Below are 15277 nucleotides of genomic sequence, written 5' to 3' on the forward strand. Positions count from 1 at the left end.
CGCCATTTCCGTGTGTGACCATCACTACTGTTTCCAGCAACCGTGGCTTGCTGCACTTCATCTTTTTTTCCCTCCGCCTGGCTGTTGAGAGGAAATCCCGGAGCTCCACTCGCCAGCTTCCACAAGCACGCTTTTAGGCGCGTGTTGCACGGCCTGGGGCAAGCTTTCTTTATCCGCCATCACAAGATGGCTGCTGATGAGTGTGGGAACCGCTTCCTCTACAAGACAAGTCTGCCCCAGGCGACAGGACAAACATCTCAGACGTGTTTTCACGTTTTGCTCTTCAGCCATCTTTTTGTTTTTGTGTATATATATATATGTAAATACGCAGCCTATAATTTATAGAGTTCACCTATGAATCTTAGTATGATTGGCTGACTGCTTGGCTGTAACAGCTGTGATGGGATAGGGACACAAAGAATGGGTCATTCCGATACTTTAAACACGTGTCAGCCAAGAAAATGATTTGAAAAAGCCACACCCTTGGTCTCCTCCAACCTTCTTAGGAATAATTTGTCAAATGCTTGACCAAGGTCGGCAAAGTTTGATGGTAAATACCTACAAGTAAACCTTTGCCAATGTAGTCACGTATGTGGTACACACACAAGCATCAGAAGTAATTAAGCGCCCAGAAGTAACTTAAGACTACAAGAAAGATCCTGACGGCGATGTAAGGGGAGATCACTTACAAGCATAAACAAAAACTTGTAAGGACATGCCTGAATTATCAGCCCTTGATAGCTTGAGATGGGGAGAGAGTCATAGGGAGAAGGTTAGCTTCTACTCCCCCTCCCTGGTCTTGAACACTTCTCGTTACCCCGGATCTCTCGTTGCCACCCACAACACGGGGCTAAACACCGGCAGTTAGGGGCTGACAGGGCGACATTGCCAGCATGGGAGCACAGCCATACACACAATTTACCAGCTTCTGATTATATCTTTGCAGGCAACGACCTGAGAAACCCGAGCAGCGCTGTGACAGCTGCCTGCTACCCTGTAGGGATAACGAGGCGAGCTGCTGCTGACTTGATGGTGTCGTCGGCTGCTGACTACGGACTGGCGGCGAGGAAACGGCCACAAGAGATACCTAGTTATTTCCCCTGCAACTAGACCTGCTGCCTGCCACCAGGACTTTTTTACGGAAACAACGAACCAAACGCTCTGGTTCTTAGGGCTAGACTGGAAACCATGCAAACCAAGAATCAGCAATAAACGATGACGGTTTTTGAAAGAAAAAAAGGGATACGCATCACCAAAGAAAGATAACATAGGGAAAAAAAGAAGAAATAAAAAACAAAGTTCTCTAAAGTAAGAAATAAAGGTGATAAACCTCTCTGAAGAAAGAGCAAATGGATGGAAGGACAAAGAAAGCTACACACACACAAAAACCAAACAAAGAAAAGAAACGTAAAACTCCAGGTGCATTATATTCCATTTCTAATTCTCCCCCTTTAGTAACGACACAGCAGACAACAGAAAGAAAGGGAGATAATCTCAGGAAGGACATGACTGGTGGGGTGGGGGTCGAGGAGGATGTAGCTGAAACTAGTTTTCAGTTTCTTTGTTATCTTTTTTTTTTACTACTAATTTTGTAAGGTGCCAAGTGACCACAGGTGATGGCTTCAGGGATTAATCAGTACAAAAACTGACTGACCAACATTAACATGATCTAAGATCTTGTCTGACATTTTCAACATAGTCCAGGCGCATGATGCTAGTTTCGTCATAAGTTCTTGTCTTTTTTCTTCCTTGCCACCGTTGGTGCTCTAATTATAACCCACAAAACCAATCTAGGTCTCTGTGCTTGCACTGTCTGACCAAGATAAATGTTTGTTTATAATTTACTTTTATTCACCTATTTTACTTTCAGATGTTCCTCGCTTGACGATGGGATTACTCTAAATACGATCACCTACGATCACCCCAGTACAAGCGCCGAGCCTCGACATCGCCGCAGTAAAAGGTTGAGTTGCAGGCGCCTGGGGCTGTGATTGCAATACTCTCCCCTGTCAACTCTTTAGTTTGGAGACCTGATTTATCAGGGAAGGTGTCAGCAGAAGAAGACAGAGGAATCACAACTTCTCCAGAAACGATCGACTGACAACCCCCACCTCTAGCTCTAACGCTCAGAAATGATTTTCCTAACCTCATTTAAGAAGAGAAGGACATGAAAAAAGTTTTGTCGAGGTTTTTACCCCTTCCACTTTCGTCAGAAGTTTGCTGAACTCGGATCGCCTGCAAAAATGCTGGGCAGAGAGTTGAGGCCACTACCTCCCCCTCAGCGGCATCATCTTTACCAAGCTAAAGTGGGGGAGGGTGGGGAGACTTGGAGGCGGTGGGTGTACGGCACTTGGCGGATCGTCGCCCCTAACAATGAGCACGTGACGAGAGAACCCCCCTAGTGCCAGCCGCCACAACCGACAGGAGGTCGAGAAGACGGAAAGATTAGAACGTTTTGGAAGTGAGTTTGTCGTGTTTGTGAACTCGGCACCAGCGGGGCTGAGTCTGCGCCTGAAAAGGTGTAAATTACAGGTGGATAAGATCAGAGGTAAACAGTCTGCGGAAGAGGTATCTCCACTTTGCTTGCCATTCTAGCGTTCCGGCAAAAACAAAGCAGTCTGGGGATGACAGCTGGCGAGCTCCGGTGCCCTCAGTACTTTTTGGCTGCTGCAGGGCTCTCTACAAACTCAAGTTTCTCGTCTGTGACATGCTCCAGCGCCGAAAAGGACAAGAAGATTAAAAATAATAAAAAGGTCAACGAGTCAGTTCCAGAACAAAGGGAAGAAAAGCGAGCTTGGGCAAAGCAAAGAGTGTTTTCCTTGGCGGTAAATTCTTTTAGGTTACAGGAGAAGAGGGTGTAAAGACAGCCGGGCAGAGATTCTCCCAACAAAAAAGTTGACTTTCTTCATATATCACCTTTTTTCTGTTCCTCTGATGTAGCGTTGCAGGAAAGTGAATATTGACAATATTGCTGCCACATCTTTATTGAGAAGAAGAGAGACCATAATGGAGTATGGTGTAAGAATAGATGAAGGTTTTTGATGAATGCTTCTGACAAAGTTATTCACGTTAGCTGCGTGACTATGTTAGATACAATAGCATACAAACAGCAACTGCATCCCAGGCTCATGAACCTGCTTTTCACAACATGCACAACAGCATTTTATTTCTCTCCGGAGCTCTTGAATACGCTGTTTCTCCCCAAACTGACACTGTGGTAGTAGATAAAATTAGTTCCAGTCCCCTGCTACTCGATACAAGTATCTCGTCGCCGATAGGGTGGGCGTGGGGAGGAAGCTCTTCTCGCAGTCACGTGGCCAGTCACGTGGTTTCCGTTCTCCCAGCGCCTGCAGGGCAGACGAGACCGATATAAACACTTGCAAGTCCGTGTCTACCTGCCTACAGGACCATCGCATCTCGAGTGGATGTCAAGATACGCACCTGTAGCTACAGTCTCACAGACATCTTTGAAAGAAGCCATCTGGCTCCACGCTAGACCAAAACATCCCAGCCCCACTCTCTATCTCTCCGTGCACGCGTGCGCACGAAATTTCTTGATCATTAAAACAAAAACCGCGAAGTCCATCTTTATTTTCCTTGTTTTCTACTTCTGATGACATGACATCTTAGTTTCGTATGATTCCGAGAGGTGGGAAGAGAGGTATACAATACAACTCTCACAAAATGTTTTGGCTCATTCCAGTAGATGCTTTTAGTGCATATTTTGAGCGGTCAGTGCAGCTTGGAAACTTCCGATACTGAGAGAAAAAGATGATTTGACAATAAACCTGAAAATCCACACACATCACACAGGTCCACACAAAACCATTAGCTATGTATAGAAACAATGGCTAGTTTCTCATTTCTACGAACCTACTGACAAATATTTACGCTCATTGCATGCCATTATTTATTTACCTAGGCGCCATTTCCTCCTCTCAGCATGTAACCTTTACACAGAGCCACATGACACCAACAGTCCAGGATGGGGCTAAGCGTATCAGAATTAGTCTTGTAAATCTCACACCATGCTAACAGAATCTCTCCAGCCTCCTCCACATCCCTCGCCTGCACCCCTGCTGGGAGATGTACAGAACCAGACACGTTCTCTTTTTTCAAGCTGCCAATAAATTTCATCCCCCATTAGGAGCCAAAGGTTATTTTTGTACCTCGCTGTCTGTGGAAGTAGGTTCTTGCCCATAGAGTGACTGCGTTTGTTTTCCTCCAGCTGGTATCTCTATTTGACCTCTTTGCTGAGGTCCCGGGTACATGCCGCCACGGGTACATTAGTGGTTTCCTTTAGACTTGGAATGGAAGGAAGTTGGTGGGATTTCCTCTGGACTTGCTGGACTTGCACCCATGTCCACCTGGCATCCACACATACAGATTGAGAGAGAGAGAGATTTCAATCTTCAAGATAGAAAGTACAATGACGCTCGATACGTCCTCCAGTTCGCATTTGCCGCATTATCCCCAAGCGAGGGTCCTTTCGCATGAAAGCCACAAACATGTCGTAATGGTAATTGGAGGTCAAGGACGGTAGAACATAAGGTGTCAAGAGAATTCAAGGGGTTAGGGGGTAGGAAGTGCCTGGTCTGTGGCGAATGCAGTGTCGTGCATGGTGGGAATGTGCTGCCACTGGAATGCGGCAAATGTGGTTTTAATGCCACGTGGTGTCACTGGCATGGTGTGAATGTAGCCTCATTGGCATGCAGTGAAGGTGTCTTTCATGCTCATGTCGGTGAGCTTTCAACAGCCCTGATGGCTTAGACACGGTTTAAAGTTTTAAAAAAAAAATCAGGTTATAAAATAGTTATAAGGCGCACGTGCACACACACACACAGACATATCATTCAAAGACAAGGCAGAAAAGAAACTACCCGACTTTGTCAAAACAGAAGCAGTAAAAGGCTAATCCTAAATTCGGTGAACATATAAGTACAAATATTTCGGTCTTGAAAGAACATTCCTATTTTCTCCCTTCCTCTCCCAGCATTTCACCTCAACAAAACCATTAATTATCGCTGCACTTTACTGGAAATCCGTTCCACTGTGCAACGGATGTTTCCATATTACCATTGTGCTTTTGGCAGACGCGGAGGATTGTGGGTTGTGGTGGGGTCGGGTGGGTGGGGTGGGGTGGGGTGTTGTCTGTTGGGAGGCGGCGGCCGGCGCTTTGATCACGCTTAGCGCCAACAGCGCAGGAGATGTAGCGGCAAATTGTCAAATGTGATTCACACCCAAAAATAGCCGGACACACAAGAAACCAAGACTTCTTGCTTTCAGAGCGAAGAACTCGACTGCAATATAAAGACCTGGCCAAAACACCTTCCTGGGGTTGCTTAATCAACCACGTTCACAGCTTTTTACTGAGCAAACTTCGAGATGATAGCAGGTGACCAACAAGGCAGGGCGTCTGCTACACTTACTCTCAGCCCACACATGTGGAACTGAACATTTGGTATATTTTCAATATCCAGAGATAAAATAATTCAAACTGTCATGTTTCGTTTTCCGATTTTTCCATATCCAACATCTACATAAATTAAGACTGTTCACAACCACTAAAAATCAACAGCCTTGCAGAACTAGTTTTCTTTTTGATTTTCTGATGAAGCAGATATTTTACACGAAAAACATAAATATTGACGATCAAGAGTGTGCGAAATATCTAGTATTTGTTTGGATAAAGATTTGTGAAATGAACACCTCTGAAGGAAGGAAAGTTAAAAGCCTAAAAATAAAGAAAGCACAATGAGCAGAGAATTGTATTTCTCCACTGTAATAGCTTTGCAGTAAATGAGAACATATAAATAAGATTGGCGAAGTAAAAATATTTGTTACTGTGAAATCTTTACATCTGACGGTAAACGAAAACATATCAATGAGATTAGGTTTGGAAAAGTTTACAAAAGCATCTGCGAGATAAAAGAAAAAGTAATTTTCTGCTAATTCATCGAAGCCACACACAGAAAACAAGAAAGTTGTTTTCCAAGGAAGATGTCAAGGCCTCACGGAGAAAATACGGAGGACAAAGCTTGTAAAGATCTCTGACACCACCATATTTCAAGCCGTTGTCAGCACTCGTCACGCGCGGTGTAAGGCGGGAACATCCTGATGATGTTGTTTACCTGCGACACGCGAGGTAGGGGGGCGTGGGGAGGGTAGCACGTGCTTCCTGTCTCGCGTTACACCGGAGGCAGGTGGCACAGAAGCACGACAGCAGTTCAATATACAAGCGTTGGCATGTCAGCTGTGACGTCAGAAGCCCGGATGCTGGTTGGGGTGCCTCTCGTAAATCTGCCCACCACTGGGATGTGGGAGGAGAGATGACTGAGCCTGACATCTTCGCCAGCTTCTGCACCTGTCTGGAACCTCTCGCGGTCCGACTTATCACGGGAACACTCGCGACCCACCTTGTTCGCGGCAGCTTTGATAAGCCAGGTGTGTACGATTTGTGGCATACGTGGCACAACAGTCCCAGCGGTCATCAACGCAGCAGGGGATAAACGAACGAGGGGAACACGCTCAGACTGACAAGAATGGGATGATCAAAGCATCCGAGGAAAGACAAAAGACAAACGGCTGTGCAAAAGTATTGTGGGACCAAATAGTCGTTGACAGGCCATGTGACTGTGACAGGTGAGTGCTGGAAGTTCTCTGGCAAAGTCAAGACGAACACACGGCGCACACACACACGTGAGACCATAACCGACTTTTGCCAACGACAAGTAAGAAGATGAGCCAGAGAGAGGCCATCACAAACAAGCTGGCAGGAACACAATACTCAAAAAGCAGCTGTACTTTACAGTGTCAAACTCTTTTTCCGTTAGGCAAACTAACGATGTTCTCCTACCGACATTCTCACATGCCACTGAACAAAATAGCTCTCAGCATTGGCAGTGGTTTAAACTTTAAACAACCAAACAAAAACAAAGATGGATAAGCCGAACACTTGACGATGCACGAAACAGATCTCTGGGTTTTTACCGTTTACTAAGGTGAATAGAAAAAGTACGGCGGCGATCGTGTGGAACTGAACCTTTAACACTTGATACGGCTTTGCTTTTTTACAATTGTGAGCTCAGTTGATCTTTCTAGTTGGCACCCAATCCCGTCCTACCTAGCGCTCAAGCTTCTAGACATCTTGATATTATCGATATCACAAGGGAAAAAATAGTTACATTATCTTCCCTCTATATATAGCAGGCCATTACTTAGGCAAGTGAATGCAAGAGCTTTTCTATTTTTGTTACTTGAAATCAAAATAGAAATGTTTTGTATTGAACACTGCGTTCTTCTGATGCCTTTTAAGGCTCAGTTGTGATCCAATTATAAATAATTTCTACTGCGCTGAAGTTTTCAGTTGAGCAGCATGCGCAACATAGAGCAAGCAGTGAGGATTGTGGGAAGGGGGAAGTATACAGCATCTCAGTGAGTTCAGCTCATATTTCACTGGCTATTTTTTGTGTTTTTGTGTGCAGGGAGTAAATCAGAGAGACAGGTGTACACAGCCATGGTTCACGATGTATCGGGTGTTTGTTTAGTTGACATCGTGCAGACGTGGCATTCCTCCCGTGGCAACATGCATCAGTCATGTCCACAATAAGCGTTTGGAGTGTCGCCATGCCACCACTGTTGGTTCTTTTGAGTGGCCGAATGTTTACCATGGTTCCTTTCCTGCTTCTGTTTTCTATTGTCTCCTTTCGAGGCACTAAGTACTACAGCTTTCATAAAAACTCGCACCTATTCTCTACATGTATTCATTGCACTTAACACTTGTACTTAACACTTGTTCTTCAAGAAACACCAAAGTGTAGTCTGGTGTGACTTTATATCCTAAGGAAACAAAAACAGAAAGAAAAGATACTGTTCTTGGAGGCTTTACAATGAACCCTTCTCTTTCCATGTTACTGACAACAGAAGCAGTGTTAAGTAGCTAGTTAATTGATATCCCTTCAAGTAAAAAAACAGTTGTAAAAATCGCTGACACTTTTGTGAAAAAATGCTCATTGGTTAGAGTCTTTTCTCCTTTTCATTTTTGTGTGTGGTTTTTTAATCAACAAAAATACTCGGCAGGCAGATAAAGAAACAAACCCCGTGATGCAAGATACAAAGCCTCGTGGTGCAAGGTATAAAGCCCACGTGACCTAATATGCAAACTTCAAGGACGCAGAAATCTATAAAATTCCATTAATGAAAAGTAGGGCGAGGGCTGGGGGCATATTAGCTTCTTTCACGAACTGACTTATTGCCTTCGGCTTTACGGCGCTCTGTAATTCCATTTTTTTATAATACCAAACAGAAAGCTCTTTTTAAAAAAAGATCAGCGAACCATGAAGACATTGTACTGGAACTATAGTGCAAAGTATGAATGAAAGATATAATCTTCTACATAGTTTCAACGAGTACTGTATGATGGGAACACATAAGATTCTTTCTGGACTTATTTTTTTTTTAAAGTTCCGTTCAACTCACATAGGCAATCCATTCTACGTGGTCAATAGTGAATCTACTGAATCGACTGAAGTTTTCAAAACTCAAATTATGTCACCGAGTGGCTATCGTATACTGCACTTCTTTACCTGTCTCCAGGAGGTCGCAATCTTTAAGGAAAAAAAAACCCCGCTTATCTCTCCCTCTCTTGTACCTGTTGAGAAACGAACCCTGTCGGTCTGACTTTTTATCCACATGTACTCTAGCACCCCTCTCCTCCATCTCCATCCTTCCTGTCCGTGATAGAGCGGATGTAGGGCCAGGACTGATATACGACAGCCCTTCAGCCAAACTGCTTCTTCCGCGGTGATACATGTTTTCAGGGAGGCGGCTACGGCTTCTTCAGCAGCGCAGCGTCGCCTCTTGTACAGCTTCGCCAACAGCGGCTACACACCATCATCACCGCCGGCGTCCTCCGCCCGGAAGACTGGCTACAGAAAGCTATCATCATCCATCAAAATAAGTACGGTTTGCGCGCCCGCCTTCTTCACTCATTCACCTCGTTCGACAAGACGCTGGTCTGTGATTAAGTATATAGATGACATTTTCGGCTTTTACAAGCACGACTTGGGGCGAGCGACAGAAGGTTTAAGACCCGGGGGTGGGGGACGACAGAGGGGGCTGGGGGAGAAAGGGTGTGGGGGAGACGAGCAATGGAAAGACAGAATGACATCACTGATACCAGTAGATGGGTGTGCTGTAGGTGGGCAACACCGAGAGACAGGCAAAGAATGGGAAAGCTGCTGGCGACACACCAGAGCAAATGCGGCTGTCCTGTTGCCATCAGGACAAAAATGTCTGTTAGTGAATAGCCACGGTTGATGCTAACCATGAAGACTTTCTGTCAACCTCCTCGCTCCCGCAAGAAGCGGAAACTACTTTCAGGCGGTCATTTATTTCAAACAAGAAAATGGTTGTACATATCTAGTCAAGAACTCGCGTGTGAGCGTGAAGTGTCTAAGCTGTTCGTGTGTCTGTGGGTGTGCCTCGGCCATGATTATAATTATTTCTTCGTGAGTCCGTGCGCCAGACGATAGAGGATGTGGGTGATCTCTCTTGCCGGGTCACGTGGCCTGCGTCAGCGATCCACTCGCAATATAAGACGGTGGAAGTAGCTGAAGTCAACGGACTCTGACCTCTGTACTCATTTGTCTTCTTCTCAGTCAAGCGAAGCAGGACTCCCTGCCTGGTTCCACCTCGCGTCTTCTAGCGTCAGACTTTTGATTGTGCAGCACGCGCATGCTCCGGGTTTGCCGAAAAAAAACCCCACCCAAAAAAACAAGCTCGCATTTGGAAGACCCCGCCGCCCAATTCTTCAACTTCGGCAAACGTTTGTCAAGCCAGACGATACACTATGAAAGTTCAAGACATCATTTGCCTAAACTCCCCGGAGAGCCGCAAGTAAATGTTGGCGAAATTTAACAAATGTTGCAGGCACCAGCGTACACACGAGAATGCTGCAACGACGGCACTTTGAAGCACGATCATAAAAGCTGTCTAACGGGAAGAAAGATACGTCAGGGGTCAGAGGTGACGGGCGGAAAAAAACAAACTCGGCGCACGTCGCGGGCGGCTGGTAAACGTGAACGCGGTCTCGTTCGTCAAGACTTGCCACAGAACTGCAAGCTTCACTCCTTCCTGTTTTCTTAAAGCCCTCCTTCCTTTTTTTTTGTTTGCTTACTTACTCCCCCCATTAACTTTCGCATCTGGCTGGTTGATGCAATCGTTCTCTCCTCCCCGTCAACACCCCCACCTCCCCAAGTCGTGTAATTATCTTGCAGTTTGTCAGCCCTCATTTCTGTCTGCTCTGATTAGCATCTCTCTCAAAACAGATAAACCACACGACTTGCGGTGTGTTGGGGAGGCTGGAGTCGAGGCTGCGGACGTGAGATGGATGGTTTGATGGTACAGGCATTAACCGCCGTCAGAAGGCGTGCGGACGTCTGTGACTAGAGCTCACTTCCCTGCCTACAGACTTCTGTAAATATACCTCACTGCCTACAGACTTCTGTGAATATAGCTCACTTACCCCTGCCACCCTCCACCACACCCCTACTTCTGTAGAGAGAAGAGGTTCGAGACTTCTGTGGTTGTTTTTGATAACCCTCCCTTCCTCGCACTGTCAAAAAGTTTCCGTGGAATGTGGAGACACCGCTTATCGCTCCGACACACTTACCGGGCGATGAGTGGAGAGAGAGAGTGTGGTGGGTATGGGGCTGAAGGTAAGCGCCGTGGATGGCACATGCGCCGGCGGGCTTGCAAATGAAATTAAGCTTACAGCAGATTGATGAATTTGATAGCGCTAGAAACAAATGGGTAGATGATTGGCGGCAGTGCTGGCGTTATCGACGATTTCCCTCCCAAGCTAAGCGCCGGGGTTATAGCCCTCCAGTCAATCGCGTCACGCCGCTCGGCCAATTGGAGCGAATGGTTTGTTGGCTCAGAGTTTTGCTGCCCACGGCTAGGGAGGCTGTTGCGCCGCTCCCTGGTCCCGAGACGTGTTAAAGAACTACTGGGGAGCCAAAGTTTATTTTTCTAATGATTTAGTATATTTCAGTGTCAGATATTAGGGTGATTCATCCCTTCCGTTCTCCAGATACACGCTTACAAAAATCACCATGCATAAGGAAGAAGTCCAACTGTGACGTCATGTTTGTACACAGACACGCCTAATTAACATATGATACCAGCTCCCCACGTTTGCTGACCCTGTCACAACTTATCGTATCCATGTATAATCCAGACATTTGTGGACCTCTGTCTATGTTGCTTGTTCGTTGCCCGGTGATACCAGTATGCTTCAGGAAAGAGTTATATTCCCGAGAAAGTAAAAAGATCATAAAAGGTTTGTTCTAGCAATGGTATGGCAGGTACTATGTTTAATCTGTTTTTGGTAGTTTCGCTTTTCAATATAATTCTACTTCCGGCCAATCATGTAGCATAAAAATATCAATGAATTTTATAATATAAAATATTGTTAAATACAAAACATTGAAGGTAACTATGTTTATGGGTGTTAAAAGAGTGAAACTCAATTCCTTCTAAACTCCTTGCACTCCTACTAAACCTGGTTTGTGCTGTTTTCCTTGACTACAGAATTTTCTTGGAAATGTGGAACTAAAGATGTTTTAAAAAAAAATCCGCACGATCTAATTCCGCTAACAATTAACGATTTGCGGAAGCGTAATCAAATGTAGCAAGGATAAGGACAAGAACAAGCACTTCTAATGGCAAAAAGCTCAGCAGTGTCGGATTGTGTTAGCCTTTAACGGCTGACTACTCACAGTGACACCGGCAACCCCTTCTGCCATTCAACGCGCCCCTCTCTCTGGGGTTTCCACGTCGAGCTAAACTCAGCCTTCCCGTCAGGCAAGTGGGACTTGCAGGGGTTTCGCCTTGTCGTCAAACTGCTTTCACTTCAGATTATTATCAAAGCCGAGCGCTCTCGCACCACTTCTCGCCATTCTGGCTCGGTCTGAAGACTGTTTTGCCCGCGATCCTGAGCTAAAATGTGTCTAGATCGATAAGTAGTTCTTGACGGGAGAAGTGGGTGTAGGGTGGGCAAGGCTTTTGACACCGCAGTGCGCTGTAGTTTGTGAGTGGGTGTGATACTGATGGCAGTCTGATACTTCTACAGTCTGGAAACAGTACAGGACTAATGGCACTAATTATACTTTTGGACTCAATAAACACGAAAATACCAGCTGATCGCGCTGATAAACAACTTTATGTTCAAATGGTTTAAAATGCAATGACTGTCTAGGGAAAACAAGTCGTGCGTAAATTACACAACCAAATAATAACAGATAAGAAAGTGTTTGTTTTGCTATTCTATAATCTATACCATCGCACGGTTTAGCCTCAAATCAGGGTTGCAGATTGCAGAATGAACAATTTTAGTACCAATTCCCATTGCGACTCTTTTCTCTTCCGAACGAAAATCCCCATCCAACCGAAAAAAAAGTCTTTTGTACAACAGCAGTCACGGACTTCTGAGCAACCTCACCACGCCTCACTGAAGCCTCAGTGTTGCTATGCCGATGGTTGATAGCCACAGCAGCTTGCGGCCATCTAGCTCCCTCCCATTTCTCCCCAGCCCATCCACCTCCCGTGTTTTCGTCAGCACCCACACACCTGCTTTCATTTCAGCCGCTCTTCTCTACAAAGGCACCGCCACAGCCATCTGTAAGCCAGAGAGCTGCGTGGCACAGATTGGTGGAGGAGGCGCACCAAAGGCGGCTAAACGGCTCCCTGGACACAGGTCCTTCGGCGCTTTGATCCGAAACCAATGGCCGACAGATTGACAATAAATTTCTTGCGCCACTGACCTATCGACCGGCAGGTGAAATTCAAGAGGAAGCAACTGCGAAGCTGCAGCGGAAGGCGGCCTGGAGTTGACGGTCGTGGCCGCGCGCACAGAGGGATCGATGGACACCCGGCATTCTCGCGGTTTGGCGGGAGGACGAGGGATTCTCCGTGTGAGTGTGTGTACGGGGTGGGCGGGGAAAAGAATTGGGGTTGGGAGGACTGGGATTTATTTTAACGGCAAAGTCCTTTCACCTTCTCCTTTTTACAGATCAATCCGCCATTGTGCCATCGAGTTGTGTTCTTACTTGATTGTCATAATTTTCAGTCATTAACTTACAAGAAACGTGAAAGTTACTTTTTTACTCATTATATTTATAACTTTCTATACTCCTTTGACAATCTGACGGAGTGAATTGCCACTGACGTCCATTTTATCCGGTCTGTTGTTATCCCGTTGAATGTGGCTATAAATAGCACTAATGGGGATGACGTAGTGTTGCTATTAATAGTAAAAACCGTTGTGACATGGTGGCTATGAACAGCAATGATCTTACCGGCGAAGTAGACGGAGCAGGCAAGCAGGGCCACGCACATGATGAGCAGCAGCAGGGCCGTGCACTTCCACGTGCAGCGCTGACTCAGCTGCTTCTTCATGCGCTGGCTGGCCGTGCTGAACTTGGAGTAGTAGGTGTAGTCGTTCGACGGCGGGTACGAGCCTGGGGGCATGCTGGGCAGTCCGAACTGCGCGTAGTTCGACCCTTGTCTGTGAACACAGAAGCAACAACAACTCCATTAGGAACTTTCCAACAAAGCGACTCTCATATTTAGAGGCGCACGAAACAAGACGATAATTTTTTGTATGGGGGCGTGAGGGTAACATTTGATGTTTTTATTTCTCCTACTAGCATAAACTTTAGTGACAATATTTGTCAGGGGTTTTTTTTAAAATTTTGTGTCATATGTTGTCACACAAGACACACACAAACACACACGTAAGCACGGTTTCATGCACAGGGAAGTAGCTCTGAAGATTTGAAAAATGTAGAAGAGATTCTGCTACACCAGACAATTTGCAAAATTAAAAAAAAAGAAGTAGAAGGTAACTGACACCTAATGGCTCTGTTTTTCAGAAATACTTGGTTTCAATAGCTCTCCGGTAAAGAAGAAAGCGAAAGTATTGACATTGGAGACTGACAGTCTTTCTCGGACAGTGAGAAGCTTTTTACAAAGTCTGTAAGTAACAGTAGTCTCACACTTATTCAAACCATTAGCTACAAGCGATTCTTTCAGAATTCATTACATGCTGTGTTTGGTCGTCATAAAACACACTTATACGAGGCATTAATTCTTTACTTGATCTTCATTGCTTTTCGGTTGACCAAAGCATTGGATTCAACCGTTATTCTAGTTTGCAAAGGAGAGGGAGATCAAATTGTTTATCAGTATAATAACTTAGCCTCACTACATCGGGTATTTTCTAGGAAGCATGAACATATTTTAAGAGAAAAAAGTAAAATGTAACAAATTTTCTACTATTATCTATCTCTTCATCATTAAGTTAATATATTTAAGGTGTTTAAAAATATAAGCATTCAACTATCTTTCCCTGACTTCCTCATACGTGTAAGATGTTCCTCGTTTTCGATTACATCATTCCACCAGAATGGACCACCTACTTTCTATTATTTGAGAGAACTCACACACAGAGAGAAGAAAGAACGAAAGAGCTTGAGAAGTCAGCGAGTGTGAGTGAGTGAGTGAGAGAAAGACTGAAAGAAGAACAAAGATCGGTTTGTGGGATGAGGAGGCAAGGAAGTGAGGCGTGAAACTAGCTCGGACGATGGCGACCGTTCAGAGGAAGCAGGCGCGTTCACAGTTGGCGTCAGTCTAACTTTACACACACATCGCTCACATAAACCATCGGCTAAACATAGTCATTCATCATGGGGGACACTCCCGCTCAGGGCGGACGTTTAATCTCCTTGAATGAAATATTATTATGAACAAGAGAAGCAGAGACACAGCGCACCCGCGCAATAAATATTATCATGAACAAGAAAACCAGAGACACAGCGCGCCATCGCAATAACAGAGGAAAGATGGAAGGAAGGGGACAGCGCGGGGAGGGTGGATAACCAAGACGCTGTGATGTAGGGAAGGATGTAAACAAAGTTGAGAGAAACAAAGCGAGAACTACTCACACGAGAATAAACTGTGCGCAGTATGGTCAAACATATTTAAAAAAGAGCTCAGAAATAATAAATCCACACACAATAAACTGTGTGAATGAGCAATGAGGTGAAAAAAAAATTTAAATTCATCTTTGCGTCTTTGCAAATTTCCTTAAGAAAGCAACTTGCTTTGCCAATCAGAAAAAAAAGCTTTGGCAAAACGATTCTTTCTGTCATTAAAAATGTGCTTCAATGCTGCGTTTTAATCAGGAAACCGTCTGCAGCCTTCGTGAGAGAACAGA

The 15277-nt window shown here is 45.2% G+C and overlaps 1 protein-coding gene across 1 annotated transcript in view; it reads right to left on the bottom strand.

Annotated features, from left to right (window-relative positions):
* Positions 1-15277, bottom strand: part of LOC112559660 (teneurin-m-like) — a 163007-nt gene that overhangs the window by 51687 nt on the left and 96043 nt on the right. The window contains 1 exon segment of the mRNA XM_025230994.1: positions 13359-13567. Within this exon segment, the coding sequence (XP_025086779.1) occupies positions 13359-13567 (209 nt within the window).

This window comes from Pomacea canaliculata, linkage group LG3, assembly GCF_003073045.1.
Source record: "Pomacea canaliculata isolate SZHN2017 linkage group LG3, ASM307304v1, whole genome shotgun sequence".
Lineage (NCBI taxonomy): Eukaryota > Metazoa > Mollusca > Gastropoda > Architaenioglossa > Ampullariidae > Pomacea > Pomacea canaliculata.